The sequence below is a fragment of the Brachypodium distachyon genome, chromosome 4 (genome assembly GCF_000005505.3).
Source record: "Brachypodium distachyon strain Bd21 chromosome 4, Brachypodium_distachyon_v3.0, whole genome shotgun sequence".
In the NCBI taxonomy this organism is placed as follows: Eukaryota; Viridiplantae; Streptophyta; class Magnoliopsida; order Poales; family Poaceae; genus Brachypodium; species Brachypodium distachyon.
Window position 1 is genome coordinate 41547678 of NC_016134.3, and position 27415 is coordinate 41575092.

Here is a 27415-nt window from a genome sequence, read left to right on the forward strand (position 1 = left end):
TTTTTGGCTTCTGGGTGCACTCGGCTAGAGATGGTCGCTCGGAATATCTCCAACCTGGCTGGCTGGCGGCCTGTTGCTAGATTACAAGATGCATAGGAATTATCTTCAGGATCTTTGTTTTATTTTACTTTTTTTTGTCTTCACTTTGTGTGATTCGTGAATTTTGTACTGAGATGTTTTAACTTTGCAATAAATTGGCTGTGTGCATCATGCAGAAGTTGTTTGGTTGAGCTGCCTGCAGCTGTATTGCACCCGCAATGCATATGTTCAGTTGTTTGGTTTCCTGGGCTGGGTTAGGTGGGTGCAGCCCAGCTGCCAAAATGGCCCCCTCAGCCTGCATCCGGGGTACGACTGAATTGAGCGTTTTTCTCGTGCAACCGCTTCGCTCGCTCTTTCTCCCGAATCCCAATCAATCTCTTCTCTCTCCATTCGGTCTCGTCTGCCACCGGCCGATCTGCCTTTGTTCCACCGTCGGCCGCCATCCCTCCCTCCACTCGGTCTCGTCTGCCACCGGCCGATCTGCCTTTGCTCCTCCTTCGCTCCCATCGGCTGGCGCTGTCCACCACCTCTCCTCTCCCAGCCTTTGGAACTCTCGCCAAGCGCCGCCCCTCTTCCGTCCCATCCGACCGCGCGCCGCCCTCCCCCTTCCCTTCCTGCGATGAAGCCCGAGGTGGAGCCAAGGACGTCGGTGGCCTCTTCCAGCGATTGGAGAACGGCGGCGAAATTGGTGCGGCGACGTGGGGAGGACGATGACGATGGCTCCAGATGCATAGACAACCAAACAGGCGGCTGCAGCAACTGCTCGCACCCGCCGCGCCTGCAGCCCTGCTGCGATGCAGCCTGCGGCCTGCAATGAATCCAAACACGCCCTAAAAGAATGGGTGGGGTTGCTGCCGCCGTGTCATCCTCCACACATGGAAGAACTACGATGGATGGGCTTTAATATGCCGCAATAGAAAACCATATAGTGGCCGGACAAAGCCTTCATCTCTCGCTATTGAGCAGAGAAGCGCCCCTAGCTGAACAGATGTAAGATCTGATGCCCAATGCACGAGTCAGCATTCTTTTTTGAAACCTTCATGTCTAAGCATTCTGCATTCAATATGTACAGATTATGCATGTCTTCAATCATTGTTGAACATGATAATCCCGTGTCCTGCTCATGTCAAAGAACATCTTTCACAAACCCGGGAAAAGTCTGCTTTAATTTTCTGCAGAGAGTGTCCTAAAAAAAATCCCGCACAACTATTAGCTAATTCATTCACTTCTTCTCTTAAACAATTTTTGGTCCATACTGTACACTTTACGGATCACTTTACCCTCGTTCAGTTTTTGGTATTCTTCACGTGGTATCACATCATCACCAAAAATTATATTATAAAACATCATAATCTTTATAAATATAATATGCATTTTATCTATACTTTCTAATAATTATATTACTCCGTACATAATATGGTAGTGTACATTGTTTTCTGTAGTGTCGCTTGTATTTTACTCTTGAATACAGTCACATAGAAATGTATTTGTAAATATTGTAGTATTATAAAGTGTATTTCAACGAAACAGGATTATGCCGTGTGTAATCTTATCGTCATATAAACACTCAAAATGTATTCCCTATGTTCCTAAATTTGAAGTTCTAGCTTTGTTCCATGTCAAATTTTTGAAAGTTTATAAAAAAAATATCAACATCTAGAATTTCAATTAGTATCTTATGAAAATATATAGCATGATTGATTTAATAAAGAAAACTAATTTAGAGTCTTGGGTTGATAGATTTTCCAGTAAACTTGATAAAAGTTTCAAAAAATTTACTTTGGACAAAACTAGGACTTTAAACATTTAGAAACGGAGTGAGTACATTTTTGAGCGCAGTAACTAACTCCATGATTTCGTATTAGTTGCGGCGTCGTGCTCAGCATGGATAAGAAGGGGCCGTACCGCTGTACAGGTTTCTTGTTGTGCTGGAAAGCTCGGGGGGAAAGGTCCTGATTTGTTGATTGATTGGGACATGTTCAAGCGGAGGCCATGTGGCATTTGCAAATTATGATGCAATTCGCCCACGTGTTGTCAAATCTGTCGTGGAAATAGTATATTGAGCTTGTTCAATACACGGACAGATACTCTCTCTTTTTTATTGAGAATAATACTCTCTCTTTTTAGCGGAACACGGATTATACATACTCCCTCCATTCCAAAATACACCTCATATAGATCTGTGCATTTGGATCAAAGCACCTCTCATTTCTAGTGCCTGACCATTCATATTGGGTTAATAATAAATGGATGTGAATAGTTATTGGCCGGGTGCGGATAACAAGAGAAAATGAGATATATTGTGAAACAAATGAGAAAAATCTATACACGTTGTATCATGAAAGAGAGGGAGTACTTGTAACGAAAGTCAAATGTGCGAGATAAAAGTGAAAAGACCACCTGATGTGATCCTAGTGTAAAGAAAGCTGGCCACCATGTTGGTGAAATGCTCGATCGTAACCGCTTGTTCGTAAGTAACTTTAGTTAATGGTGAGTTGGTGACAGCATTGCTGAGTTCAGTGGACCGTCCCCTCACAAAATAAATACTCTAAATTAACTACACCATCAAAGAACATTGGCCAGCTAAAAAACCTTCCTGTACTCGATCAGTAGTAGTAATACAATCAAGGCTTCGAACTTGCGTTTCTGTTTCTTAAAACTAACGTAACAAATTAACGAAACACTTCTTTGCCTTTCGACTTTTGAGTGAGTAACGAACAATACACTTCTGCTTATTCCTTGATTTGTACATGTAACTCGCCACTATACACAAAAGACGCAATTACACAACATCAACACGGTGAATACAAGGCAAATTAAACCACACGTACGTGCCCTAATTTACCCGTAAAGAATGCCCCACATGAACACACACAACTGCTCCTGTTGACCTGTACTGCGCACCCCGGACGTACGCCGACGAAAATCCAAGACGAAAGTATAATCCTCGAATCGCGCGCGGCCACACCTCTAATTTAACACGCCCTGCCTGCCCTGATCACGCGGTGCCGTCGACGCGGGCCTTGGTGACGCCGGCGCAGGCGTCGACGAAGTCTCCGTCGATGAAATCCGTGGAGAACACCTGCAGCTTGTCGCCGAGCCCCTTGGCGAACACCTCGGCGATGAAGAGGCGCGCGTACCCGTGGATGCGCCGCGTGACGGGCTTCACGCAGAGCACCGGGTTGTCGGCCTGCGGCGTCACCGTGTTCTCCACCCGGTAGAAATATCTCCGGTCCTGCACGCGCGGCTGCTGCCCCAAGAACTTGATGTTGCTCTCGAACTTGGTCTCCGGCAAGTCGGTGTCGATCCAATTGTCCCGCAGGTAGCCCGCGCTCCACAGCGGCTCCCCGGGCTTTGGCGCCGGCGATTTGCGGGGCTTCCACACGCAGATGACCCGCCGCGGGAGCAGCTCGGCAAGCGTCCTGTGGAACACGGCTTCGTCCTGCGGGATCAGGTGCTCCCCGAGCTGCTCCACGAGGTACTTGGCGAAGTCGGGGGGGTCCTCGTGGCCGAACTCGGTGCGTATCTCGAGGACCAGGACCTCGGACTCCGTCTCGGCCAGGAACCGCTTCACGTCGGCGAGCACGACGTCCACGGAGTAGGTGGCGAGGACGCCGTGGCAGACGCGGCGCTCCTCCTGGACGCGGACGTCGATGAGGCGGCAGCCCGTGGCGAGCTGCTCGTAGACGGAGAGCGACTGGCACTGCGCGAAGGGGCGGGTGATGAAGGGGATCCCGATCTTGTTGGTGGCCGAGTCGTGGGAGCCAGGCCACACCACCTGGTGCACGCGGACGCGGTCCGGGCCGAGCTCGGACATCCACGTCTTGCGGTCGGCGGGGCGGTGGCCGGAGCCAGGGAACTCGTCGCCCGAGGACGTGGCCCGGGTGGCCAGCGCCTGCTTCTCGGTGGTGACCAGCTTGCGGCGGTTCACCTGGGCCGAGAAGAAGGCGCCCATGGCGTCCAGCGGGTTCTTGTTGTTGTTGCCAGAGTCGTTCTTGCTATTGGAGGAAGCCATGGCAAATCCCAGCTCCTATAAATAACAGCTCTGACCTGGACGGCTGGAAGACGCGGCGGCGGTCGTGATCGAGCTCGATCGAGGCCGATTGATTGATTGATGGCAAGGAAATATCACCGTGTCAGCTAGCTACGGATGGATCGTGGATGGACACATGGAGATCATGGATGGACGGATATATGCATGGTTGATTTTGGTTGGAGCTCTCTGCTCGGATCGGCTGGGAGGAGGAAGCGAGGCGTGTTCTTGTGCGTTTCTGTATCTGTGTGTGTTGGTTGGTCCGACTCCGACTGGCCTTAGTAGGTAGATGTGGTGGTAGTGGGGTGGTGGCAGGACGGACAAGATTTTTTTCCCCATCCTCCTCTTCTTCTTTTTGATTAGAAGAAGATGATATGGAGCCTTTCTGTACACATTTCGAGCGAGGATGGTGACAGGAACAGGGCCACAGGGACAATGACACAGGGGTGCTGCAATTGAATACCATGTGGACGACGGTTCATGGAATAATTGGCCGGACGATGAGCAAATGGAAGTACTCCACTTTTCTGGTAGGACGAGGGCCGTCTTTGAAAGAAAAAGAACTAGAAGGTCAGGTTGGGAGCAGGGAGTGTGCAAAAAGTAAATGTGAGGACTTCACCCGCTGGCAAGGTTAATGACTCACTGCACGACGGTTTAGCTTTTTCTGAGTAAATGGACTAAAATGAGTCAAGCATGGGAAAGTCAGGTTGACGTCGTCAGCTGCATATAGGTGATCGGAGTTTGGGACGAACAAACGTGATTCACATTTTTTAGAAGAAAAAAATGGTTTAGGCAAACAAACTCTATAGAACGAGAACCACGCGGATATGTTTCTCCAATTTTGTAACGAATCAATCAGTAGCTCCCAACGGAAAGAACAAACGAGGACGCACAATGAGCCATCCGACCCTCATCATTGCTATCTTTAACTGAACACAACAGAGAAACTTCCTTGTAATCATCTGGCAACGGTAGGTGGTTACTCGGTGCTATATTATTTCGAGTAATTTTGCTGGCCATGCAGCCATGCTTATATTGCCAGGAACGCAGGAACTATAGCAGCATGCTTAACTAGATACTCCCTCCGTCCCATAACATGAGGCACACACGTATTACTAGATCGTCAATTTAGCTAACTAAATATGAATTAAATAATGAAAAGATTATATCATTAGAAAGTTCTTTCGATAGCGAATCTAATGGTATACTTTTTGTTAAGAAACATACATATTTAATTAATCAAATTGATTATCTAGGGATGCGTGCATGACTCATACTACGAGGCAGAGGGAGTAGATGGGAGCAAACAGTTACTTACCAAGAAAGCTAAGGTCATATCCATTCCCACAAACATATTTCAGGTCGTACGCGCATATTAGCAGAAGGACCAGCCACCAGATCTCCAGCATGCCCATCTATTGGAAGAATTCATTGTCCGATCCACGTGATGGCTACTGGTTAGCACAGATGTATGAGGCACATAATACAGATCAGCATAAACGCCCCTTCACAAATGACACTTCTTGATAAGAGATGCACAACAGCAAGACTGTATGAATGATATTGACACGATTTAGGTGCATAACTACAGCACAGCTTACATTATTGGCTTCAGCTGGGATTTTTTTCCTTCAGATTTTTACATAAATGGTTTTTGAATTAAAAATACTCTGATAATGTTTTCAAAGGTACGCTAGCCATCCAACAAACCAAACTAGAGTAGAGCTTTTCCATCCCTGATCTGTGGAAGGATGATCCACCAGATTTTCTTATAAGCTCTCATGTGGAGGATGTAACCATGTTTACTTAATAAAGTGTCTTACCGTTCAAAAAAAAAGCTACAGGAGAGCTCTAAGGTGGCATTTATTTGCCACACAACAATAGAGCAGTATTTTGTTTGTCGCTTGGAAGTTACAACGAAGGAGGGTACTGGGTACAGTAACCATCTAACTACAGCTATATAAGGATAAACTATTTATCTCTGTTAGTGAAGGAAATAATGCTGAATCAAGACCATCTTGCTCCCAGTATGGGAAGATCAGACTTACATTTACATGTACATGAAGCCCAAGCAGACAAAAGCTAGACAAGTGTCCAAGGCTACAGGGGACAAAACAAAAGTTAGCACAAAAGTAAATAAAATTGTCCATCAAAGCATCAATACATTTCTTATGAAATTGTTGCAGTTACTCACAGTGAAAGCTGAAAGAAGTCTTTTCAACTGCACTATAAAAAAGGGCCACACAAAAAGAGTCATTGGCGCTGTCCTTTAGATTTTACAGAGGCCCATTGAAAGTGACCACAGTTAGCTTCTGGATTTGATGAAGGTCCCTGCAAATACAGATACACGGTGGTCACAGTACAATATCAATGCTCTACATCATTTAACAAAGATGCTTTGAATCACACAGCCTATTATGGATGTTCCTCTGATATGAACCGAGAAGGAACCTCTGAAGTTAGTACCTGAGCACGGGCACAGACATAGAATAGGCGACCGATATTGGAGCCCTTCTTCACAGACCTTGGAATGCAAGGTTCACGGTGTCCTTTGCAAAGTGGTAGGGTTGTCTTCATTCTCAGTTGTATTCTTTGCCACTCCAATGTTGCGACATTACACTTATCAGTTGATTGTGAACATGGTATATCTGAGTTATCCTGATCTTCATCAGCTGCAGCTGTACAATGGATGTGTTCCAGCAGACTATCATCTTTTGGTGAACGTAATTCATCCATATCAGGTACTGTGTCTACTGAACTAACTGGGTTATTGATATCGGCATCCCCTGTCTTTGTCTCTGGTTGTCGAAAAAATGACTTGATCGTTGGTTGGGAGGATAAGTTATGTTTGTTCTTCTTGTTTGACGTGAACTTGTTGCCAGAAAAGGAAGCTTTCTGACTTTGTGGTGCCAGTAATGTTGGATTGTTATTATTGGAGTTGCCACTTGAACCTTCATTTACCCAATGATCAAGATTCCTCCGCTTACATGTCAGACTAGGAAGGTTACCACCTTTAGAAAACTCAGTTATAGCAGTTGGCAATTCTTCCTTGGATATACTTTTGTTTTCCAGGTCATCACTGCAGCTGCTTTCATCTATTCTATCCTTGGACATATTTGAACCTGTGGCATCTTCAAGTTCATAATTTTTCCCTTTCAAGAGGAATGATACTGCATGTTGGATTAACACAACTGATTAACATAATGCATAATACTGCAACCACAATCGATATTCCTTAAAAGTGCACGCAAGTATGATATTCGACAGCTTTTTATTCGAGAAACTGTTACATAAGGCCAAGAATGGTTGTATTACCAAGTGATAAGCTATGATAAAATGAGAATTCAAAGCCGTCTATCATCTAAGGAGGTGCATCGCAGCCTACAATAAAAAATAGTACATGCCGCAAAACTTGCCGCTTAGAGTGACACAAGACACTGTTATCTGAACTTCGCACATTGTAGAAATTAGAAACTGTAACCAACCTATTCCAAAAAAATAAAAAACGAATGGTGGATATACTGGAAGTGAATATGCACAAACACATCTTTTTATTTTAGTACTTTTAACATGCATGTACACTTTGTTTCAAGTGAATAAGAAAGCCATAGTCCTTGAGCAATTTTAGTACGAGCATCCAACCAAGGAGGGAATTTATCCATATGAACATTACAAAATACAGATAGTCGCTTAAGAAGTTTTTAAGGGGATACAGTTAGAGTTTGCCAGTGGTCTTACAGTAAAATAACTAAAGAGAATGTTCATAGGTAAGGAAGTGGAGAAGTAATAATCTTGCATCTGATGGAAACTAACACATACAGTAGCTCAACAACTGAAGACACATTAGCAGAATGACAACATGAATATAATACAACCTGGTTTCAGCTTGTATACTGGAGAAGGTGAAAATTCAAGTTATGGCATGGAAAATGTTACAAAACATACAGTGTTAGCTCACCTATAGTCTGCTGCCGTCCACGGATTTCTGGGAGATATCTTGCAGCTGTTGATGGGGTATTATGGACTGGAACTTCAGGTATTCCGTTCAGTATAATATAAACTGGAATATGATCAGACCCTTCTAGCTTAATACTTCTCCCTCCTTTCCACCTGTGGACAATGTAACGGTAAGCAAATCCTGTATATTATCCACTTTGCTCTCGGAAAAAAAGTTTCCACCCTTCTTTACTTTGAGATATTTTCTGAATCCCCTCTTCGGAAATGATTCATTATCTCACAATCCTCCACATGGCAGTGGAAAACACTATGGTCTTCCATAGAATTGCAATGATGGAAACATGCCCCGGAAATGAGAATGTGATCTATTCTAGAACCATAATTATATTCTTCAGCTCCAACTTTCTGATTAAAGCAAGTATAAGCTCCCACCCTGCATAAAAGAAATGCAGCAAGCTTACTATACAGGGTTAGCGAGTAATTCCCATGGACTCCCCTATAGGTGTAATTCATAAAAAGATGGTAAATAGTTGCTGCATAAATGACATGGTGATTTCCATATCCAGACAATGGACACATACAGAGTAGTGCTCACTTTCTGAGGAAATTGTTTAACCAATAGTGAAATATTCACTTGCATCGTGGGCATGGAGCAACTAATTATAACAATGTTACACAAGCAAGAGTAGAATAGGTCGGAGTAGCACATACATAGGCAAGGAAAGAATAGGACTTGCCATATACCTTTCAGGGTGTTTTGATCTGAAAGCGTCAAAAAAGGGGCCTCCATTTTCTCTTAGCATGGATCTCAGCCATTCCCGAAACCTTGAATTAGGAAAAGGATATATATCAACTATTGTTCGTCCTGAGTGATTTCATGATTTCGTACTAATGTTAGTCATGCCTAGTACAGAACATTAATTTGAAGCCTCGATGTAAATACTTGTTATTAACATTTTCTAATTTTTCCGTTTCAAATTAAAAAGCAGTAAGGTTTTCTACTGAGCTTGAAGCCTATACATAGCAAAGGTGTATCGAGTTATAAAAAAAAAACGACCTACAGGAATTAGAATCCATGGCATTTTTAATTAAGAAGAAAAAACAGTGAGCACACCTGCAGAGGCTACATTATTCAGTTATTATACGTGGAAGTAAATGCATGTCAGATACTTTAAAAGGAGCAGACTGATGCATTCATCACAAGTACAAAGCCTAGTACAAACCATTAGCTTGTACCACTGGTGGCCATTTATTTGATCCGTCTTTGGTCTTTCCTCCTAGCGGTTGACAAGCGGGAGCATTTGGCCTCTGGATGCACCTGGCTGGAGTCGGTCACACGGGATATATTCAACCAGGCTGGCTGGCGGCCTATTGCTAGACTTCAAGATGCATAGCCACGATCTGCGAGATTTTCGTTTTCTTTCATTTATTTTTGTATCCACATTGTGTGATCCGTGAACTGGCTTGTTTGGTTTCAGTTACTGTTACTTCAACTTTGCAATAGAAGGGCTGTGTGCATCGCTTCGATGCAGAGGCCTGGAAAGCCCCCCTTTTTGGGGAAAAACAAATCATTACTTGGGGCCTTTTTTGTGGAAACTAGTTTGAAGCCTGACTGCACATGTTATCATAACAATTTCTACTGAGCTTGAAGCCTTCATGTGGCAAGGTGTATCAGGTCATTATAGGTGAAAGCAGAGAAGATATAAGTCAGGTATCATGCAGCCTCTGTGTGGATTCTACTCCCTCCGTCCCAAATTAACTGTCATGGATTTGCATAGAAATATCTTGCAATTTTGCGAGACAATTGTTTCTCATGCTGTTAACAAATTGCATCACCCAATCGTACAACTGCTCGTGAATTTCACCAAACAGGGATTTACTCAAATTTGTGCTTAGGCAGACAAAATTATCACCAGAGCAGATACAGCATTTTATTATGAAATAGGTCGACGTTTTTACAGAAACTGAGGGGATTAATTGATTCATTCTCATATCTTCAGACTATACAACTCAGCGAACTTTTGCTGCAAAACACCATCATAGTGAAGCAAATCACAATAAAAGGAAAACTATACGTACTTACATTTGCTTCTCGAATCCAGGAGGGGCGTCACACCTATCTATAGAACCAGGAGCAATATTCATATCTCCAACAACGAAAACTCTCTTCCCAAGAGCCAACAGAAAGTCCCATCGTTTCTACAAGATTTTAGGAAGATAAACATAGTTTAAGAGAACTCACTAACTAACCTATTAAAATTGTGAGAAATCAGCACTATACTGAGATATACATAAGTACCTGCAATATCTTGTAAAATAGTAGCTTAAAACGAACTCGTTCTTCGTCATCTTCTCCAACAGCTGGGCCATATATATTAAAAAGAACTACATGGAGGGTTCAGAATACCATCACATACAGAGAACAAATAAGATATGCAAAAAAAGAACATTGACGTATCGCATGGAGGTCATATAGTCTTCCTTTCAAGCAAAGACATTTCTTACCAAAATGTCCATGATCAGTGATGATACATCGTCCCTCATTGTCCACCCTGAGTAGCTCCTCTCTTGTTATTACGCCAAGACCTTCCTCTTCAACAGGCATTTCAAGAACAAAATCCCCAATTATTGCACTCCCTTCTGCAGAGCCCTGTAATCCAGTAAATCCTTCTTCAGCTGCAACTGGCAAAGCAACCTCCTGACAGGAAAATGCTGATGTTACCCGGCAAAATGTCGCAACACCTATAATACATAAATTAATCAAAAGAATGGGATGAAGAATTCATAGTGACTTGACCAACAAAGTGTCATATAGAAGAAAATAAACATCTCCAACAAACAATGCATCAATACAAGACCACAGACCAACCGACCAGAATATTCTAATTAATCAGTGGCTTCAAGGCGACTCACCAGAGTATGCTCCACGCCCTCTCAAAGTACGATTGCACGAAATAAAAGCTTCGTATCCCTCAGCCATTATGACATCCCCAGACAAGTCCTGCCTCGACAATTTCGTCTCCTGAAGAACATCAAACATTGATACAGTAAGCTGACCAAGTTGCGGGCTTAACCCCACTTCATCAGTGAGCAGAAATCAAGCTACAATCGTGAACCCACACTTCATAGAGCATAAATAGTACGGTCGCTTAGATTATTGGAAATCAACTGTAGTGACTAGTGAGTGAAGTGTAACATTTGGCGGGTAACCACAAACAGCTAAGAGCTAGGGTTTAGATACATGATACCGCCCGAATGGCTAATTGGGCGTAATGGGATTGGTGGGAATGAAAGGATCAGCAACTGGCCAAACCTGGAAGCAGATGATGTCGGCGTCGAGCGCGTCGAGGAGACGGCGGAGCGATCCATGCTGCGCCACACGCGGCCGCAGCCCATTCACGTTGTACGTCACTATCTTCACCATCCCCGCTGCCGGCAGGCGGAGGATCTGGACAGCCGCCGGCGCACCTCGAGCTTCACGCTACCACGGAAACGGGCCTCGGCGCTGGGGGCGACGTGATGGCGGGCGCCGCCGTGCCGGTGGTTGGATGGTGAGGCGTGTGGCGTGGCGTGCGGGCAAATTGTCCGGTCCCGATTCCACGCCGGCGGCGGCGGCAGGAAAGTCCGGTGCGAACCGCTTTAGGCTTACGCCTCAGGTCCACCGTCCGATGGAAGATAGAAGGCTGAGATTTCTTCAGTAAGCTTCACCATAACCCCCTGCTATAATTTTGCATTTAACACCCCAGTACTACAAGATTCACATTCCCGTGCAACAAGGATCAAGAATGGAGAACGAATATTGTGCGATGTGTTGATAGCTAACCTGCAGCTGAACAGCCTGAACTCTCTTGTTCTTATTCTGAGATTCTGAGATGGGATAAACTCCTTCCAGTGAGTTCAGGACTCGAATTCGCCTCGACTCAACTACTCAAGCATCAGTAAAACTTTGAGTGGCAAATCCTAAAGTCGCAGCACACTGTATATACTCCGTAGTAAAAATCCTATACCAGGCAACATCGTTGAAATTAAACGTGATTTCCCTTAAAGGAGACAAAGTTAAACGTGCTTGCATGCAGCTGCAGATAAGAGTGGAATCGATCAACAGCGCGCTTGCTCGGTCGTCCATTCGCATGCATGTGGCCATGCGCATCTTGACCGGACCGGAGGTCGGGTCTTGCTACTCCCGGCACCAACCATTGCTTGCTTGCATTGCATGCACTGACCAGGCCGGGGCACGACAGATCGAATGGTCTTTAAAATTTAGAGGTTCTAATTAATTTCGGTGCCGGTAGATGATACTCCTACACTCAACAATTCTGACTCCGGAGTGGGCCGCATGAACATTGAAGCTGTCTGAGAACGTGATAGTATGACTAAATGGGGAGTAAGTACAGAGGAGTACTATTACCTATTCTCCAGTGATAATATTGGGACCATGAGTAAGTTATTGACAGTACTAGCAGCGAGAGCATTACACTTGACAAGGTGTATGATCTTTTCTCTGAAAGTGTACTGGGTCTTTGTCTTGTCAGGGGACCGCCTCGCAATGCGTTCGGTGATTTTGACTTTTCAGCATTAGTTCGGTGCTCGAGATGTCACTGGGGCGACACTTGCATCCTTTTTGGCAGTTTGATACGTGCAAACCGCGAACATGTCGTTTTGTGACGTTTATATATGCGTCCAGATAAGAGCGGCGGTTTTTTATGTGACCACCGTAGACGTGGACTTGCGATTTGGACGGACGAGTGAATCCTTTCTCATCTCTCTCTCGCAGTTGATCTAAAATGAGAGACAGCCAGACAGGAGAAATGATGAATTGCCGTGTAATGTTTTATCTAATTTAATTAAAGTAGGGAAACAATCTAAAACAAAATAATGATACCAAACCAATGGATTTAGCATTGTAATCATGCACCACATTTCGGGTAGCATTTGAATACTCCATAAACAACAAGGAGAAAATCCATAAACAATCGCAGAGGAAGATTGTAGGGTATGGTGTCTTCCAATATTTAAAAGATTGGGGGATCCAAACCAACCTGCAATCGTCATAGATGGTGCGATGGCTGTTCACCGTCGATATGACTCATCAATATCTTTGGAGTCAAGATTAATCTTTAATCTTACCATAGGACACCTTCTCCAAGAAAAAGTACGGGACATCCTTGGCATCCTATCTCGCAGATTACGCCTCTCCTGACGCGAGCGCAGCGCACGGGACAAACGAGCCGGTAGGCCCGGTACACCGAACGTATTACGCGTACGAATAATGAATCACGGGCTAAACCAGCGGATTATCCCAAATCCCCGCGCGCGGGGTGGGCGGAGGACAAGCACGGCTCCATCCACGTGCGGTCTGCCGCTGCCGCACCTAACCATCTCTCCCCCCGATTCGACCGTCGCCGCTGGCCAGTTTACTCGAACCAACGAGCCGGTCACCACCACCCCACGTACACAGCAGTAGCACCCGGGGTCTGGCATTGAGCCATTGACCCCGCCGCACCGGCGCGCAGCGGAAACCCGAGGGAGAAAACAACGGACGGAAAGATAGGAGAAAAACGCCAAAATCACCGAGAAAACGAGCGAAACCTTGAGCTGGAGACGGCCGTTGCTGCCGTCCGTGCCCGTCCGCGTGCGGGCGGCTTCCAGCTCACACACGACACGCATAGCCCAAGTACCCCGGCCTCTCTCCTCCCCCAAAAAAACCCCAAAACCGATACCCAATTTACTCCCCACCATCGGCAGGGCGGCAGGCACCCTCCTCGTCGTCCTCCTCCTCCTCCAATTCATCCCCTTGGGATTCACACACTTCGGAGGAGGCAGGGAGGGAGGGAGAGAAGGCCGGCCGGAGCCGGACGGGTGAGAGTCCGTCCACCCACCCGTCGCGGCTCGGGAGGCCTTCTGCTGCCTGCGCTCGCCCGTGCCTTCCGGTAGAGGAGGGGGCGGCGGCGAGGGGCGAGGGCGAGATGGACGACCTCAAGCAGATCCTGGCGCGGCCGATCCAGCTCGCGGAGCAGGTGATCAAGTGGTCCGACGAGGCCTACACGTTCCGGCAGGACTGCATGGAGCTCAAGGCCAAGGTGGAGCGCCTGGCCTCGCTGCTCCGCCAGGCCGCGCGCGCCGACCTCTACGAGCGCCCCGCCCGCCGCATCTTCGACGACACCGAGAAGGCGCTCGACAAGGCCATCGCGCTCGTCGACAAGTGCCGCGCCCACGGCCTCGTGCGCCGGGTCTTCACCATCATCCCCGCGGGATCCTTCAAGAAGATGGCCAACCAGCTCGACAACTCCATCGGAGACCTCTCCTGGCTCCTCCGCGTCTCCTCCTCCGCCACCGACGACGACGACTTCGACGCCCACATCGGCCTGCCCCCCATCGCCCAGAACGAGCCCATCCTCTTCCTAATCTGGGAGCAGATCGCCGCGCTCGCCACCGGCAACCTCGACGCCCGCGCCGACGCCGCCGCCAGCCTCGTCTCCCTCGCCCGCGACAATGACAGGTACTCTAAGCTCATCATAGAGGAGGACGGTGTCCCGCCGCTGCTCAAGCTTGTCAAGGAGGGCCGCCTCGAGGGGCAGGAGAACGCCGCGCTCGCCATTGGGCTGCTTGGCCGCGACCCGGAGTGCGTCGAGCAGATGGTGCTCGCTGGTGCCTGCTCGGCCTTCGCCAAGGTGCTCAAGGACGCACCCATGAAGGTGCAGGCCATGGTGGCTTGGGCGGTCTCCGAGCTAGCCGCAAACCACCCCAAATGCCAGGACGCCTTCGCGCAGCACAACGTCATCCGGCTCCTCGTCGGGCACCTCGCCTTCGAGACGGTGCAGGAGCACTCCAAGTACGCCATCACGTCTAAGATGTCCATTCATTCCGTGGTGATGGACAAAAAGAACAGCAATGGTGCGGGGACGATACCAGACTTGCTGGATGCTGGGGAGCTTAGCACTCAGAGGCACCCTACCCAGAGCAACAACGAGATGCACAATTTGGTGCAGTCCACCATGCCCACAAAGAACAACGGGGGCAGTAGTAAGGGCATTGGTGGTAATGGTGGTGTCATCGCATCGAAGCAGCATAATGCGTCATTGTCAGGAGCGACTACAAGAGGCAGGGAGTTCGAGGACCCTGAGACAAAGGCATACATGAAAGCTAATGCGGCTAAGGCATTGTGGCAGCTCGCCAAGGGCAATGCAGCTATCTGTAAGAGCATCACAGAGTCAAGGGCTCTTCTCTGCTTTGCTGTTCTTCTTGAAAAAGGTGAAGGTGATGTGCAATACAATTCTGCGATGGCTCTGATGGAGATCTGCAGTGTTGCTGAGCAGAATTCTGACCTACGACGATCAGCATTTAAACCAACCTCTCCTGCTGCCCGTGCTGTTGTTGACCAGCTCTTACGTGTAGTCGAGAAGGCTGAGTATGATGATCTCCTAATTCCCTGCATTATCTCATTGGGCTGCTTATCCAGAACTTTCCGTGCAACAGAGACTAGGATTATCGCTCCATTGGTGAAGCTTCTTGATGAGAGGGAAGCAGATGTCTCTCGGGAAGCTGCATTGTCCCTTACCAAGTTTGCGTGCACGGAGAATTACCTGCATGTTGACCATTCTAAAGCGATCATCGATGCGGGTGGCGCAAAGCATCTTGTTCAGCTTGTGTACTTCAGCGAACAGGTGGTTCAGCTTGCAGCACTCACCCTTGTATGTTACATTGCACACAATGTCCCAGATAGCGAGGAGTTGGCACAAGCAGAGATCCTCACGGTGCTCGATTGGGCCTCCAAACAAGCATACATGGCGCAAGACCCAGTAATCGAGAACTTATGGCCAGAGGCGAAGATCAGGTTGGAACTGTACCAATCCAGAGGCGCAAAAGGCTACTATTAGGTCACATGTGCTGTGGAAATGCATGAAAGAATATAACCAATGTTCTTCGTTACAATGTCCAAGTACTGTATATACATCGAGTGGCTTCTATGTGTACTCTGGTTGAACTTTTTTTGATCCGAAATATGGCAAAAGTTGATGTTACATCTTTGGTTGGGTTCTTGATACATATGGATGGAGGTAATTTTGTTTCAGGTGTCCTGGGGGGTTCGTAGGCTTGGACGTACACAACTTGAGTTGTTTTGTGGTGGCATAGTTTCGGGAGATTAGCATCTTGTCTTCTCTTTGGGCTACTGTTTGTATCATGTATATTACATTTCACTCATCTATCAGAGAAAAATTCTTAATCCAAGAGTCGTGTTTTTCTTGCATATGACCTCATGGTTTGCTTGACTGTTTCTGCAAATTATGCCACACTGTTTAGTTGATGACTGCACAATTCAAGTTTTTTCATGCTTGAGATGCAATTACAGGCTCTAATTGTGCCGCTGGTCAACTTCCACAGAGATTAATATTCTAAATTTCTAATAGATAAATAACAAATGTCCCAGGTACATTTTTTGGTTTACATACCTTCTTCATAGCATACCTTTAGAAATGTGTCCTTTCCCTTTTATGTCTGTTCAATCTGATTCAATGCCTGTTAGTTTTTGAAATTACTTAATATACATGTTGGACTTCTTTCCTTCACCAAATGTGTATGGCACCTTACTCACTTGTGTGTCCTTCTGCATATTTCTCTGAATATGCTAACTCTAGGAAGAACTCTGGTATTGTGGATGCAATTCTGAATAAATGCTTTGGGAGAGTAGCCTTTGGTTCAGGAAGTTGTATCTTCAGAATTCAGATGCATGGTTCACACTTCACACCCTCCAAGTTATTTCAGGAATGGAAGGAACGAGCTCTGGCGATCAATGAGTTTGCCGTAACAGCAGTTCTGCTACAGTCCTTCCATGTGGATGCATTGTAACCTTAGCCTGCTGATCTTTGTAGTTCTTCAATCATGAACCTGTTTTGCTGCATGAGCCATGTTCAGGTATGTAGAGTTTTGGTGCCTTTCTGGTGCACGCATCCTGTTCTGGATCTCAGCCTGCCTCCATGATTCGACTCTGCTGTTCCCTTTCCTCACCAGGCAGGTCAGGCCCCCTTGTGTTCCTCACAATAACAGCTGATGGGTCCTTCCTATATACTAGTACCAATGACTCCATTTTGTGCTGTGCACACATGGTCCTATGATCGATGGATCGTCGTTTAGAGTTCTTGCTGATGTGGTCCAGTTGTGCTGAACGGTTCCTGAGCGTGATTTCAGTCTCATTGACCTCGTATTCTTTTGTACAGAGCCTCCGTCAAAAGCTTGCATCACGGAAACATGTTGTCGTATGCAGATGGGAACGGTGAATAAACAGCACGACCCTCTTGCGGATTAGTTGGTGGTGATGGATTGATTGATTGGTTGGTTGATTTGGTGTGTTGAGCTGGTTGTTTAGGTTGTCTGCATTTGATTGTTCAGTGCGTTGAATATACGTGAACGGCGCTGTCCACTCTGGCTGGGAAAAGGTCGACGTGCCTGCAACGATTTAAAAAGAAAAGCATGTGTATTCTAGCTTGGTCGTCGTCGTATCGTAACATTCTTTTTTGTAGTAGTGCCAATATTCTGTATTAAGTTGGTTCTTGTACTTCGAGGCACACTGCTATGAACACACCGTACCTTTTCATCCTTAGTCGAGACGTTTAAGAGGGAAGTAGATAAAAGGTACTCTGTCACTTCCATAATTCTCGTCGAAATATTACATGTCTCTAAACACTTTTTAAGAATAGATACATTTATTTTTGGGGCAAATTTGAGACAAAAATTATAAAACGGAGGGAGCAAATACTAGCACATGGATTCATTAGGCGTTAATTGTGTAATGAAACATGTCAAAAATATTGACAGGAAAGAACCATGTTAATTGAGGAGGAATTTGCATACAATTAGTGCAAGAGTGGTCAGGGGACATCTCCAACTTTCCTCTGTGCGTGCTTAGTTTCGCTCAACGCGATCTAGAGTCGACGATAAATAAGCTATGCAATAAGTTATATCTTAAACAGACTGTATACAATTGTTTAGCACTAGATGTGATGTTATACAAAGATAACGAGGACTCTTAGACCATCTGTAAATGTCGATTGTTGCTCTTAGCTGACTGTTATTCTGAAATTGTTGATATGGAATATAACAAGAGAAGAGAGAACTGACACTTCACGAAAAGTTAGACTCGCTAACAAATCGTGTAGAAATATCTTTGAGAAATTATTGTATAAACTATTTTACTGTTGATTCTAAGTGACGAAGGAGTCGATACGGACTACCGTTTGTGGATGCCCTTAGCCAAATAGTCAAACTGTTCACAAAGAGCCAACTTTGTTCTCTCATCCAAGTAGCAAGTAGCAAGTACTAAGAAAAAGCAATGTCACAAGTACTAAAAAATAATTTAAACAAAGTCGTAAGTACTAAAAAAATTAAGCAAAGTCACAAGTACTCAAATAGGAGTGCTAATCTTTGTAGAGATGGGCCTAAACTGCACCCACATCTTGTGTTTCTTTGGCGCTACGGGGATCAGTTTTTTTTCCTCCTGGGTAATGGGCCAGAACGCAACGAGCCTAGATTAAGACCGTCTCAAGAGAGTGGGTATGCAATCTGCAGCACGCGCTCTGCTCGCGAGCCGCTCAGGTGGGCCGAGCTCAACCATGGATGTTCGTTTGAAATGCTAGTGTTTTTTTTTTGTGTTTGTCTACAGAGTGCAGCGTGTACATGTACTTTGGTCGACTACATTGAATACTGGGTGCGTACGGCACGAATCTCACAAATTGTCTATGTATCCTGTCAGGCAGTGGTTATCGCTGTCAGTGTGCAGCTGATAAAAAATTGTACAGCTGGTAAACTGGGTACCCATCGATCGCAGTTTGTTTGCAGCACTGGAAAAGAACATGTTTCACTTAAGCACTGGAACTAACTAGAGTAACAAATTAGTCCGTAGTAGTATTCCCTTGCACAGATAGCATCGCTCGAAGTTATCTTTAGTTATTGATATTGATAATTGCTCACATATCTTGATCTCTGCATATCGGCAGCGAGATGCACAATGCAAGATGGAAAAGATTAGAGCCGAACACAAAACAGGGACGGGATCGAGTTTTGGAGCGAGCGACCGTGCATCCATACACGCGCACAGACTGTCGGCAGGCGGCACCGGAGCCCGACGCTCATCAGTGAGATTCTTCACCCCCCACGACCACGAGATTCCTCTGTTCAAGTTCTGTGTCCGTCCCGGGAACCACGACGAATGTCTCCGGCGGCTCCCTGCAGCCAACCACCACGCCCCGCAACATGCAACTCGCATCGATCCATCGATCTCCTCAAGGCAGATTCGTTGCCTGTATCTTGTGATCCGGAGCATTTTTATTCGAGATCGGTGCTGATTAATCCATCAAAGCAAGCAGGAGTATTTTTGCTTCAAGCTGCTGCAAGGACGAGCAGAGCGACGTAAAGCGAGCACAAGGACAACCCGGTTGACCGCGGCCACGAGAAACGGAGATCGCCCGCTTGGTTGACGAGTCAGGCGGACCACGTGTGCGTGCTCTGATTGGCTGCTCCTCTCTGTTGTAAGCTCGAACGTTGAGCCGGCGCCGACCATCTCAAGGACAACCTGTTGACTGCAGCCTGGACGCCCGGCACCAGCACCACCGCCCATCAGGAGCCGCCAGGTCCAGTCCCCGCTCTCTCCTTATAATAGCTCGTCAAATGCATGGTCCATTGAGCACATTCGCATCTCATCTCCAACATAATCCATCGATCGATCAACCAACACCTCCTGATCTAGTAGCCTGACGCGAGCTGACGGTTTACTGCCATGGCAATGGCAGCTCGCGCGCTGCTCCCCGTCTCCCTCCTCCTCAGCTCCCTCTTCTCAGGGGCATTGTCCACGACGTTCACGCTGACCAACTCCTGCAGCTACACGGTGTGGCCGGGGCTCCTATCGAGCGCGGGCACGCCGGCGCTGGGCACCACGGGCTTCGCGCTGGCGCCGGGGGAGTCGCGCGCCGTGGACGCGCCCGGGGCGTGGTCAGGCCGCATCTGGGCGCGCACGCTCTGCTCCACGAACGACCAGGGCCGCTTCACCTGCGCCACGGGCGACTGCGGCTCGGGAGCCATCGAGTGCTCGGGCGGCGGCGCGGCCCCGCCCTGCTCGCTCGCGGAGTTCACCCTGGCCGGCTCCGGCGGGAACGACTTCTACGACGTGAGCCTCGTGGACGGCTCCAACCTGCCCATGGTCGTGGTGCCGCAGGGCGGCGGCGGCTCGGGCTGCGGCACCACGGGGTGCATGGTGGACGTGAACGTGCCGTGCCCCGCGGATCTCAAGGTGGCCGGGCCTGACGGCGCCACGATCGCGTGCAAGAGCGCGTGCGAGGCGTTCGGGCGGCCCGAGGACTGCTGCAGCGGGCCGGAGTTCGGGACCCCGGAGGCGTGCCGCTCGTCGTCTTACTCGCTCTTCTTCAAGAACGCGTGCCCGAGGGCTTACAGCTACGCCTACGACGACGCCACGTCCACCTTCACCTGCGCCACCGGCTCCGCCAGCTACCTCATCGAGTTCTGCCCCAGCATCTCCAGGTAAATTATGCTTCATTTACCATTGACACACGAACATCAATCATTCATGCATTCATGAATGCAACGTGCGCGATGCTTCACTGGTTGGAGTAAAATCGTAGGTTTAACGTACTAACGTCGCATTTGCAACGTTGTGTGCATGTGCTCCACAGCCTCAAGTCGTCGGTCGGCGGCACGAACGCCTCGCCGGCGTTGCCCGTCGTCAACGACTCGGTCTCCTACCTCGGCCATAACCGCGACCGGAGCGGCAGTGGGTCGTGGTACACGCCGAGCTCGAGCCACGCATCGCCGTCGTCGGCGCCGGGCCCTCTGGCTCTCGCGGCGTTCGCCGCCGTATCCACGTGGCTGATCTGCAGCGCCCGGCGCCACTGACTGTTGCCAGCCCAGTGCATGCCGCCCTGGGAGGCGTTCCCAGAGGCCAGAACGCAGCTGCATGCGCGCGCGTCACGGGCCATGTGCCGGGCCGACACTTTGACCTCGGGCCGCAGGATCACTTGTATAGATTATTTGTGGATCGCAGTAGTGTATGGTTTTGCAAGCAAAGTAGTACTGCTGGCTGGAGTAACTAATCAAGCCACCTCCAGATTGCAGCAAGCAAATTGCCTTTTTTACACCAGTGAGGCGGGAATATCGGCAGAGCAGAACAGAACCAGGTGAGCTGGGGCGACGTCTACGCACGCAGGTGGGTCGGTGGATTGATCACATGAGTTCAACATCAAGAGCAAACAGAGTCAAACAGCATCGTTTGGCCTTCTGGTTCTGTTTCTGGATCCGGAGTTCCCGAACCAGCTGCTGCATGTGTGCTCCGCGGCGCGGCCCATTTCCTGCTTCCGTGCTCCATTGACGCCTTCTGGTTCTGTTTCTGAAAGGAGATGTGGCTATTGCTTGTCGTCTTGCACGGCTGCACCGTCAGAGTTTCAGCGCTGCGTCGTCACTCAGGTCTGCAGCGCGTAGGCGCGCCAGGGTGAAAAGCGAGGCAGTCAGGCAGATGCTGATTCTTCTGCCACCCTGCACCGCAGTAATCAGCAGGCGGAGAGATTTGTTTTATTTCACAACGAAATGGTCAAACATTAATCACCCGGTATGTGTGGATACACTGTGCGCACATGACTAGTGTGTAAGTTGAACTGGAAAAATGTCAATCGAACTGAAAAAATGCCCCATCTTTTTCTCTCCTCCTTTTGCTGGTCAGATTCGATTATGGTAGATCCGGGAACGTCTCCACCCATACGTAGTTACGTACGTACATACGGCGCACGGATCAAAAATATGGCTGCTTTCAAAAAAAGATCAAAAAATATGGCACACGACGGAACCGGGGAGTGTTTCCGTCCCGAACGGTCGCTTGGGCACACATGATTTGCACTTGTGTTTTCACGTGAAACAGTAGTGTGGTCCTAAGTTCCTATAACAAATTTCCATACAGGAACATAGATCAGACGGAGTATTAGAGAAAGGTAGTTTAGACATTTCGCATTATTATAATAGTAAAACAAAATTTCTCTTCCTCACGAGACCCAGTTTCTCCCAATTTCGCCGTTTCTCTTCTCCCGATCCTGCCGCCCTCCTCGTCCACGCCAACTGCCGTCGCCTCTCAGCCCGCGCCGCCTACAGCCTCCCGCCCCATGCCAGTGCTGGCCGCCGCCGGGACCCTCCAGCCCCCACCGTCCATCGCCGCCTCTCGGCCCGCTTCGGACGGGCCGCCGCCTCGCCTACGCCGGCCGGCGCCGCCTGCCAATCCGCGCCCGTGCCGGCCGCGTCCCTCTCATTCTCTGAGGCCACAAATTCTTGTTACGTTCTTGCCCTTGACGTTTCGATGCTCCGTGCTGGCCGAGACAATACTCCACGTATCTAAATCGGAGTAGTTAGGAGTAACAACTAATCTTTGCTCTTAGATCAAATAAAATAGACGTCTAAATTAATCTAAGGATAGAGTACAATCCCCAGTTAGAAAAGCAGGATCGCTCTGAGATCCCACGGATGCTAATGCTAGTGTTATCGATGCCAAGCAACGCTCCATGGCAAATCCCCAAACCAGCAAAAGGAGAGGAGATGAAAAGATCTGCATGCGGGCGCTGGATCGATCAGGTAGGTATGCACACGCACCTGGGGGGCCCGCGGATAACGAAAGTTAACAACACATGCTGCTGATCGATGAGGCCGGTGACGGGTCAGAGGCTACGCAAAGCGGCTTCGCTGCAAGCTGGTACTCCGTAGTGTGCAATGCCGACATGTCGAACGCATATCAGTTGATCGCTTTATATCCATGGCGCAAAGCCAAAGCGCCCCGGCCAGCAGCAGATGAAAGATCCTTCCGCCTAGCTGGCCCGCGCACGGATTCGATCGTCTTTGTTGGGCGTACGTGCAACTTGGCTTATCTCGCCGTGTATGCTTGACGTGGCAAATTTCTTTCTTTTTTTGGGATGATCTCAACTTGGCCTGCCACTGACTGACATGGCGTATCAATCGCCTTGTTTCCGTTCGTTCACGATGAACCGCTTTTACGAGCCGCGCATGCAAGTGGGCAAGCGCGCTATAGTTGTCCAAAAAGATCACACGAAACGAATCTAAGCGTGTTCAGGGTCGAGATACGGATGGACCTCAGCAGCACCAACGTAGCATTGACTTGAGCCACCTGAGAGGAGGTCAGGTCGGGTCCATCTCAGGTGAACACAGTAGTTTGTCCCTCGCAAAAAAGATGGAGAGAAACAGTAGCCGGCCAAAAGAACATGTGTGGTGGAAATAGTATCCAGGAACACAGGGAAAATACATGGAATCCGCCGTAGCAACAGCTAGAGCCTAGTACGCACAGTAGGTGCGTTGACGGCTGTTCCGGGCGAGGTCAAATCAAATCCCACTCTCGATCCCAGTCCCACCGTGTCGTTTTGCCATTTCTCCTCCTCGGAAAGCAAAGTTGGAAGACATGATCGAAGCGTTGCGAAAAGCAGAGACCGCCATTCGTCAGTATTCCAGGCGAGCCAAGGGCGGAAACGACGCAAAGCCACCGCGTACGTACGGTAGACTCCATCGCCAATTCGCCATTGTGGACTCCTGCATGCAAAGGGCCAGATCAGGACAATGCGGCACGAGAAGAGTGGAGAGTGACGGGTGCTAGCTGTGGCGCGCGCGAGAAGACGACGACGACGAAAAAGAAAGAAAGAAAAAAGGCGTCGTGCCAGGTGATGAAAAGGAAGAGGGGATCGATCCGAAGTGCCTGATCTCTTATCCGATGCGCCGCTGACCACACCGCGCGCTTTACACGGCATTTTCGTTTGTTTTCAGCTGGTTCCGAACTACCGGTGCTTTCATTTGCTCTTCCGTGCCTCAAAAGAACCGCGGTCGATCGCCGGCCGGACCACCGATCAGATCATTATCTGCCGGTCGATTTGTGAGAATTGATCCGAGAGAGTGTAGTAGAATGGGCAACGTGTCCTACTAGTACTACGTCGCTTGTCAGTGTTGATTGCGCCGAGACAACGAAGGATCGAAGGCAAAAAGATCGCCAGGGTCGTCTTCTCCACCATGCTCTGCTGTTCCCTTCCCCACAAAGCATGTCAGTTCCTTCGCCCAATTAAGTTCATGCATGCCTTTTTATCTTCTTGACATGAATGAAAAAATATCAAGCTCAGCCCCAAAACCAAAAGCAAGGAAATATATAAAGCTAGTGGAAAAAAGAAGGGAGGAGCGACTAGCAATTCCCAATATTATCCACATCGCTGGTCACCATGCATGAGGAAGGAAAAGGATGAAAAGCGCAAAGAGGGGGAAAGGGGTGAGGTGGCCACGAGCCTGTCCGCTGATGTCACCGCCGAGCTATAAAAACGGCCCGGTGTGTGCGAGCGAGTGAACTTAAAATGCACAGCTGCACAAGCTAACGCTTAGTCTAATAACCAACCCTACTCCCACTTCTGTCCCCCTCTCCCTGATTAGCCATCGCTACTTGCCTTATATGGTTAGCTGAAACCGCCATTCCATGAGCCATATTGGCCGCTCCTCCTGCCGTACGTAATTGATCGATCACCATCTCCTCACATTAGTTTGGTGCGAATTAACGGTTTGATATTACCGGCCGGTGTGTACGTACGTGCAATGGCTTCTTCGGCCGCTTCATCTTCCTCCATTGTTTGGCGCCTCCTATTCGTCTTCATGTCCTTCTTCCAAGGTACGTTTGTTAATCGGCAATGGCGAATCTTGTGTGTTTCTTGTGGTGATCGAATCAATGCGTGACGGCCACGTACTGACGTCCGTGCATCACATGCATGCTGCAGGGACGACGTTGGTGTCCGGCGCGACGACGTTCACGTTCACGAACCGGTGCGGCGGCACGGTGTGGCCGGGCGTGTTGGCGAACGCGGGCAGCCCGGCGCTGGACACCACGGGGTTCGCGCTGGTCTCGGGCGAGTCCCGCTCTCTGTCCGCGCCGCCGGGGTGGTCGGGCCGCTTCTGGGCGCGCACGGGCTGCGCCTTCGACTCCGACGCCGGCTCCGGCAAGTGCGCCACGGGCGACTGCGGCACGGGCGAGGCCGAGTGCCACGGCGCCGGCGCCGCCCCGCCGGCCACGCTGATCGAGTTCACGCTCGCGGGCGCCGGAGCGCCGAAGCAGGACGACTACTACGACGTGAGCCTGGTGGACGGGTACAACGTGCCCGTGGTGGTGGAGGCGGCCGGGTGCCCGGCCACGGGGTGCGCCGCGGACCTCGACGAGCGGTGCCCGCCGGAGCTGAGGGCGACGGGCGGATCAGGGTGCCGGAGCGCGTGCGAGGCGTTCGGGCGGCCCGAGGACTGCTGCAGCGGGCCGGAGTTCGGGAGCCCCGGCGCGTGCCGGCCGTCGGCGTACTCGCAGGTGTTCAAGGCGGCGTGCCCGAGGGCTTACAGCTACGCCTACGACGACGCCACCTCCACCTTCACCTGCTCCGGCTCCGGCGCCTACTCCGTCACCTTCTGCCCCCGCGCCGGTGCCACGCTCAGCAGGTACACTATGCACAAACACACTGGCCGGATCGGAGCATCTTCCGGAATGCAGATCACTTAGAAAATGCATTTTTGTGACAAAAAAGAAAGATGATAAGGCGGGAGGAGCTGCATATGCTAGGTCCTTTAAATTGTTCTCATCCTTACAACTTTTGCTGCCTTTGTCCCCTTACTTCCTTGATTCTTTCCCCCACCAATGCATGTATGGTGACCAGTCACCTCCCTGCGGCTAGCCTAGTGCTTGCTGCGTTGAAAGTTGACCGTGCCTAGTTGGAAATCCCCAATGGAAAACTCGAGAAAAAACTTGGAATCTCCCCCCTCTCCCTTGCTCGATGAACCAGCTAATCATCCACAATGCTTTCATGAACCGTAGCTAGTGCAATCATGCCATTAAATAATTAGTTTTTGTTCAAGAACATGTGTTACATTCTGATCGGTGCTGTCCTGATCCAATTTTTGCAGCCAGAAGTCGAGCATGGACCCGACGATGCCGAGGCCGAACGACTTGGACGACAGCGCGCGGCTCGCGGCAGACTCTTGGCTGGCGAGCCTGGCGACCGGCGAGACTGACGCCGCGACGACCATGACGGCGGCGTCGGCGTTCCAAGCAGCGCTGGCAGCTGCGACCGTTGTGGCCTTGCTTGTGTCACACTAGCTAGCTAACTAGTAAGACCAAGAAGAGTGGAGTAGGTCGAGGACGATGGAGCATATATTCTTTAGCCTTTTGCTTGTGGATAGAGGGGGCAGGGATCAGGGATTGTTGACTAGTGTGCAGTGGTGCTGTTGCGATGGTGTCGGCCAACTATAGCACGCTATGCACTAGTTAATTTGCTTCTGGAATTCTTGTGTATAAATACATCGTTTCTTTTCAGTTTTCAGTTTATGTCTCTTCTCGTCACATGCTGTATTCTGAGTATGGTAAGATTTTCTAGCCTCTTTCTTTCTTTTCCGGTACCAAAATGAGACACGGTTGCCGCTAATGCAGACAAACTAAGGACAGATGCATCAGTCCACGAAGTACCAAATGGGATGGCATTCCAGAATTTCATAACGACCTCAGGGCACCTGCAGTTAGCATATTAGCAATCACATGTACTCCCTCAGTTTCAAAATAAGTGACGTGGATTGTATAAGAATTTATACAAAATCAAGTCATTTATTTTGGGACGGAGAGAGTATTACTAAATACCAATCCACAATCCAGGTAATTTATTGATCAGGAATTCAGGATAGCGATCTCCTTCCACCAAAAACTTGCTATAGTGCAACCAAATATAACAAATGTTTTGATGGCTTCCTTCTCAGAGCAGAACAAGCAGGTTTCATCAGTAATGTGTTCTCTTTTGGGGACATTGTCTCTGGTTAACAACTTATTGTGGCTTAGTAGCCACAGGAACACTCGTGTTGCCAAAGGTCAGATATAAACACCTGAAAAAGAGAATGGGGGGTACAGCACAGATCTTAATTTCAAAAGGTTATGGATGGCCCACCAAGATATGGTCATGAGGAGAAAAGGACAACGATCACCTCCTGATGCCCCAAAAGCTATGTTTTACACGGCTCAGTAAAGTAAGCAATATTTGACAGAACACTGCAAAAAAAAAATGTAGAACAGATCGAACAAAGACAGTGAATTAGGCCTCACCAGGAAGCTAATAATAAGCATGCATGATGGATTTGACATGAAACCAACAAAATGCAAAGACAGAAAAAGAAAATCTAGGGCTCCAAGCTGTAGTTCACAGAAGGGTTAGATTGACAAGCAGTACAACTTAAAGAAAATGTTTTCTGACTTTAACATAAGCAAGCAGCATGAACAAATGTAGACATGATATGGAACTGACCTTGCATCGCCCATGATACATAGTTCCACCCTCAGATGGATTA

General features: G+C 48.6%; 5 protein-coding genes and 1 long non-coding RNA gene across 14 annotated transcripts; 3 read left to right on the top strand and 3 right to left on the bottom strand.

The window, feature by feature from the left end:
* Window positions 1-2711: 2711 nt before the first annotated feature.
* On the bottom strand, window positions 2712-4293 carry LOC100830569. Its single transcript, XM_003578470.4, has one exon. The coding sequence runs from the start codon at window positions 4052-4054 to the stop codon at window positions 3038-3040; it is 1017 nt and encodes a 338-aa protein (XP_003578518.1). The 5' UTR covers window positions 4055-4293; the 3' UTR covers window positions 2712-3037.
* A 187-nt stretch (window positions 4294-4480) lies between these two features.
* LOC100830878 (DNA-(apurinic or apyrimidinic site) lyase 2) lies at window positions 4481-11643 on the bottom strand. Of its 9 annotated transcripts, none has more exons than XM_024463355.1 (13): window positions 11343-11642; window positions 10943-11051; window positions 10535-10771; window positions 10329-10414; window positions 10113-10228; window positions 8774-8854; window positions 8262-8462; window positions 8031-8182; window positions 6539-7242; window positions 6267-6403; window positions 6121-6172; window positions 5391-5487; window positions 4481-4618 (listed from the first exon to the last, which is right to left on the bottom strand). In XM_024463355.1, exons 1-10 carry the CDS (start codon window positions 11451-11453, stop codon window positions 6326-6328), a joined length of 1875 nt encoding a protein of 624 aa, XP_024319123.1. In that variant the 5' UTR covers window positions 11454-11642; the 3' UTR covers window positions 4481-4618; window positions 5391-5487; window positions 6121-6172; window positions 6267-6325. The 9 variants fall into 9 exon arrangements, with proteins under 9 accessions (XP_024319123.1, XP_014758521.1, XP_014758523.1 ...); XM_014903035.2 differs by having other exon boundaries at window positions 5391-5526; XM_014903037.2 differs by lacking the exon at window positions 4481-4618 and having other exon boundaries at window positions 4959-5487.
* A 2025-nt stretch (window positions 11644-13668) lies between these two features.
* Window positions 13669-16258, top strand: LOC100831185. The gene has a single exon (XM_003578472.4). The coding sequence runs from the start codon at window positions 13996-13998 to the stop codon at window positions 15904-15906; it is 1911 nt and encodes a 636-aa protein (XP_003578520.1). The 5' UTR covers window positions 13669-13995; the 3' UTR covers window positions 15907-16258.
* A 3215-nt stretch (window positions 16259-19473) lies between these two features.
* Window positions 19474-21562, top strand: LOC100831786 (thaumatin-like protein 1). Its single transcript, XM_010240132.3, has 2 exons — window positions 19474-20557; window positions 20710-21562. Exons 1-2 carry the CDS (start codon window positions 19800-19802, stop codon window positions 20927-20929), a joined length of 978 nt encoding a protein of 325 aa, XP_010238434.2. The 5' UTR covers window positions 19474-19799; the 3' UTR covers window positions 20930-21562.
* Window positions 21563-21855: 293 nt separating this feature from the next.
* LOC112272536 lies at window positions 21856-22884 on the bottom strand. Its single transcript, XR_002966553.1, has 2 exons — window positions 22664-22884; window positions 21856-22408 (listed from the first exon to the last, which is right to left on the bottom strand). It is a non-coding gene; the product is annotated as an uncharacterized LOC112272536 (long non-coding RNA).
* A 1435-nt stretch (window positions 22885-24319) lies between these two features.
* On the top strand, window positions 24320-26450 carry LOC100841264 (thaumatin-like protein 1). Its single transcript, XM_003576728.4, has 3 exons — window positions 24320-24719; window positions 24826-25528; window positions 25991-26450. The coding sequence occupies exons 1-3, from the start codon at window positions 24647-24649 to the stop codon at window positions 26181-26183; spliced, it is 969 nt and encodes a 322-aa protein (XP_003576776.1). The 5' UTR covers window positions 24320-24646; the 3' UTR covers window positions 26184-26450.
* The last annotated feature ends 965 nt before the right edge of the window (window positions 26451-27415 follow it).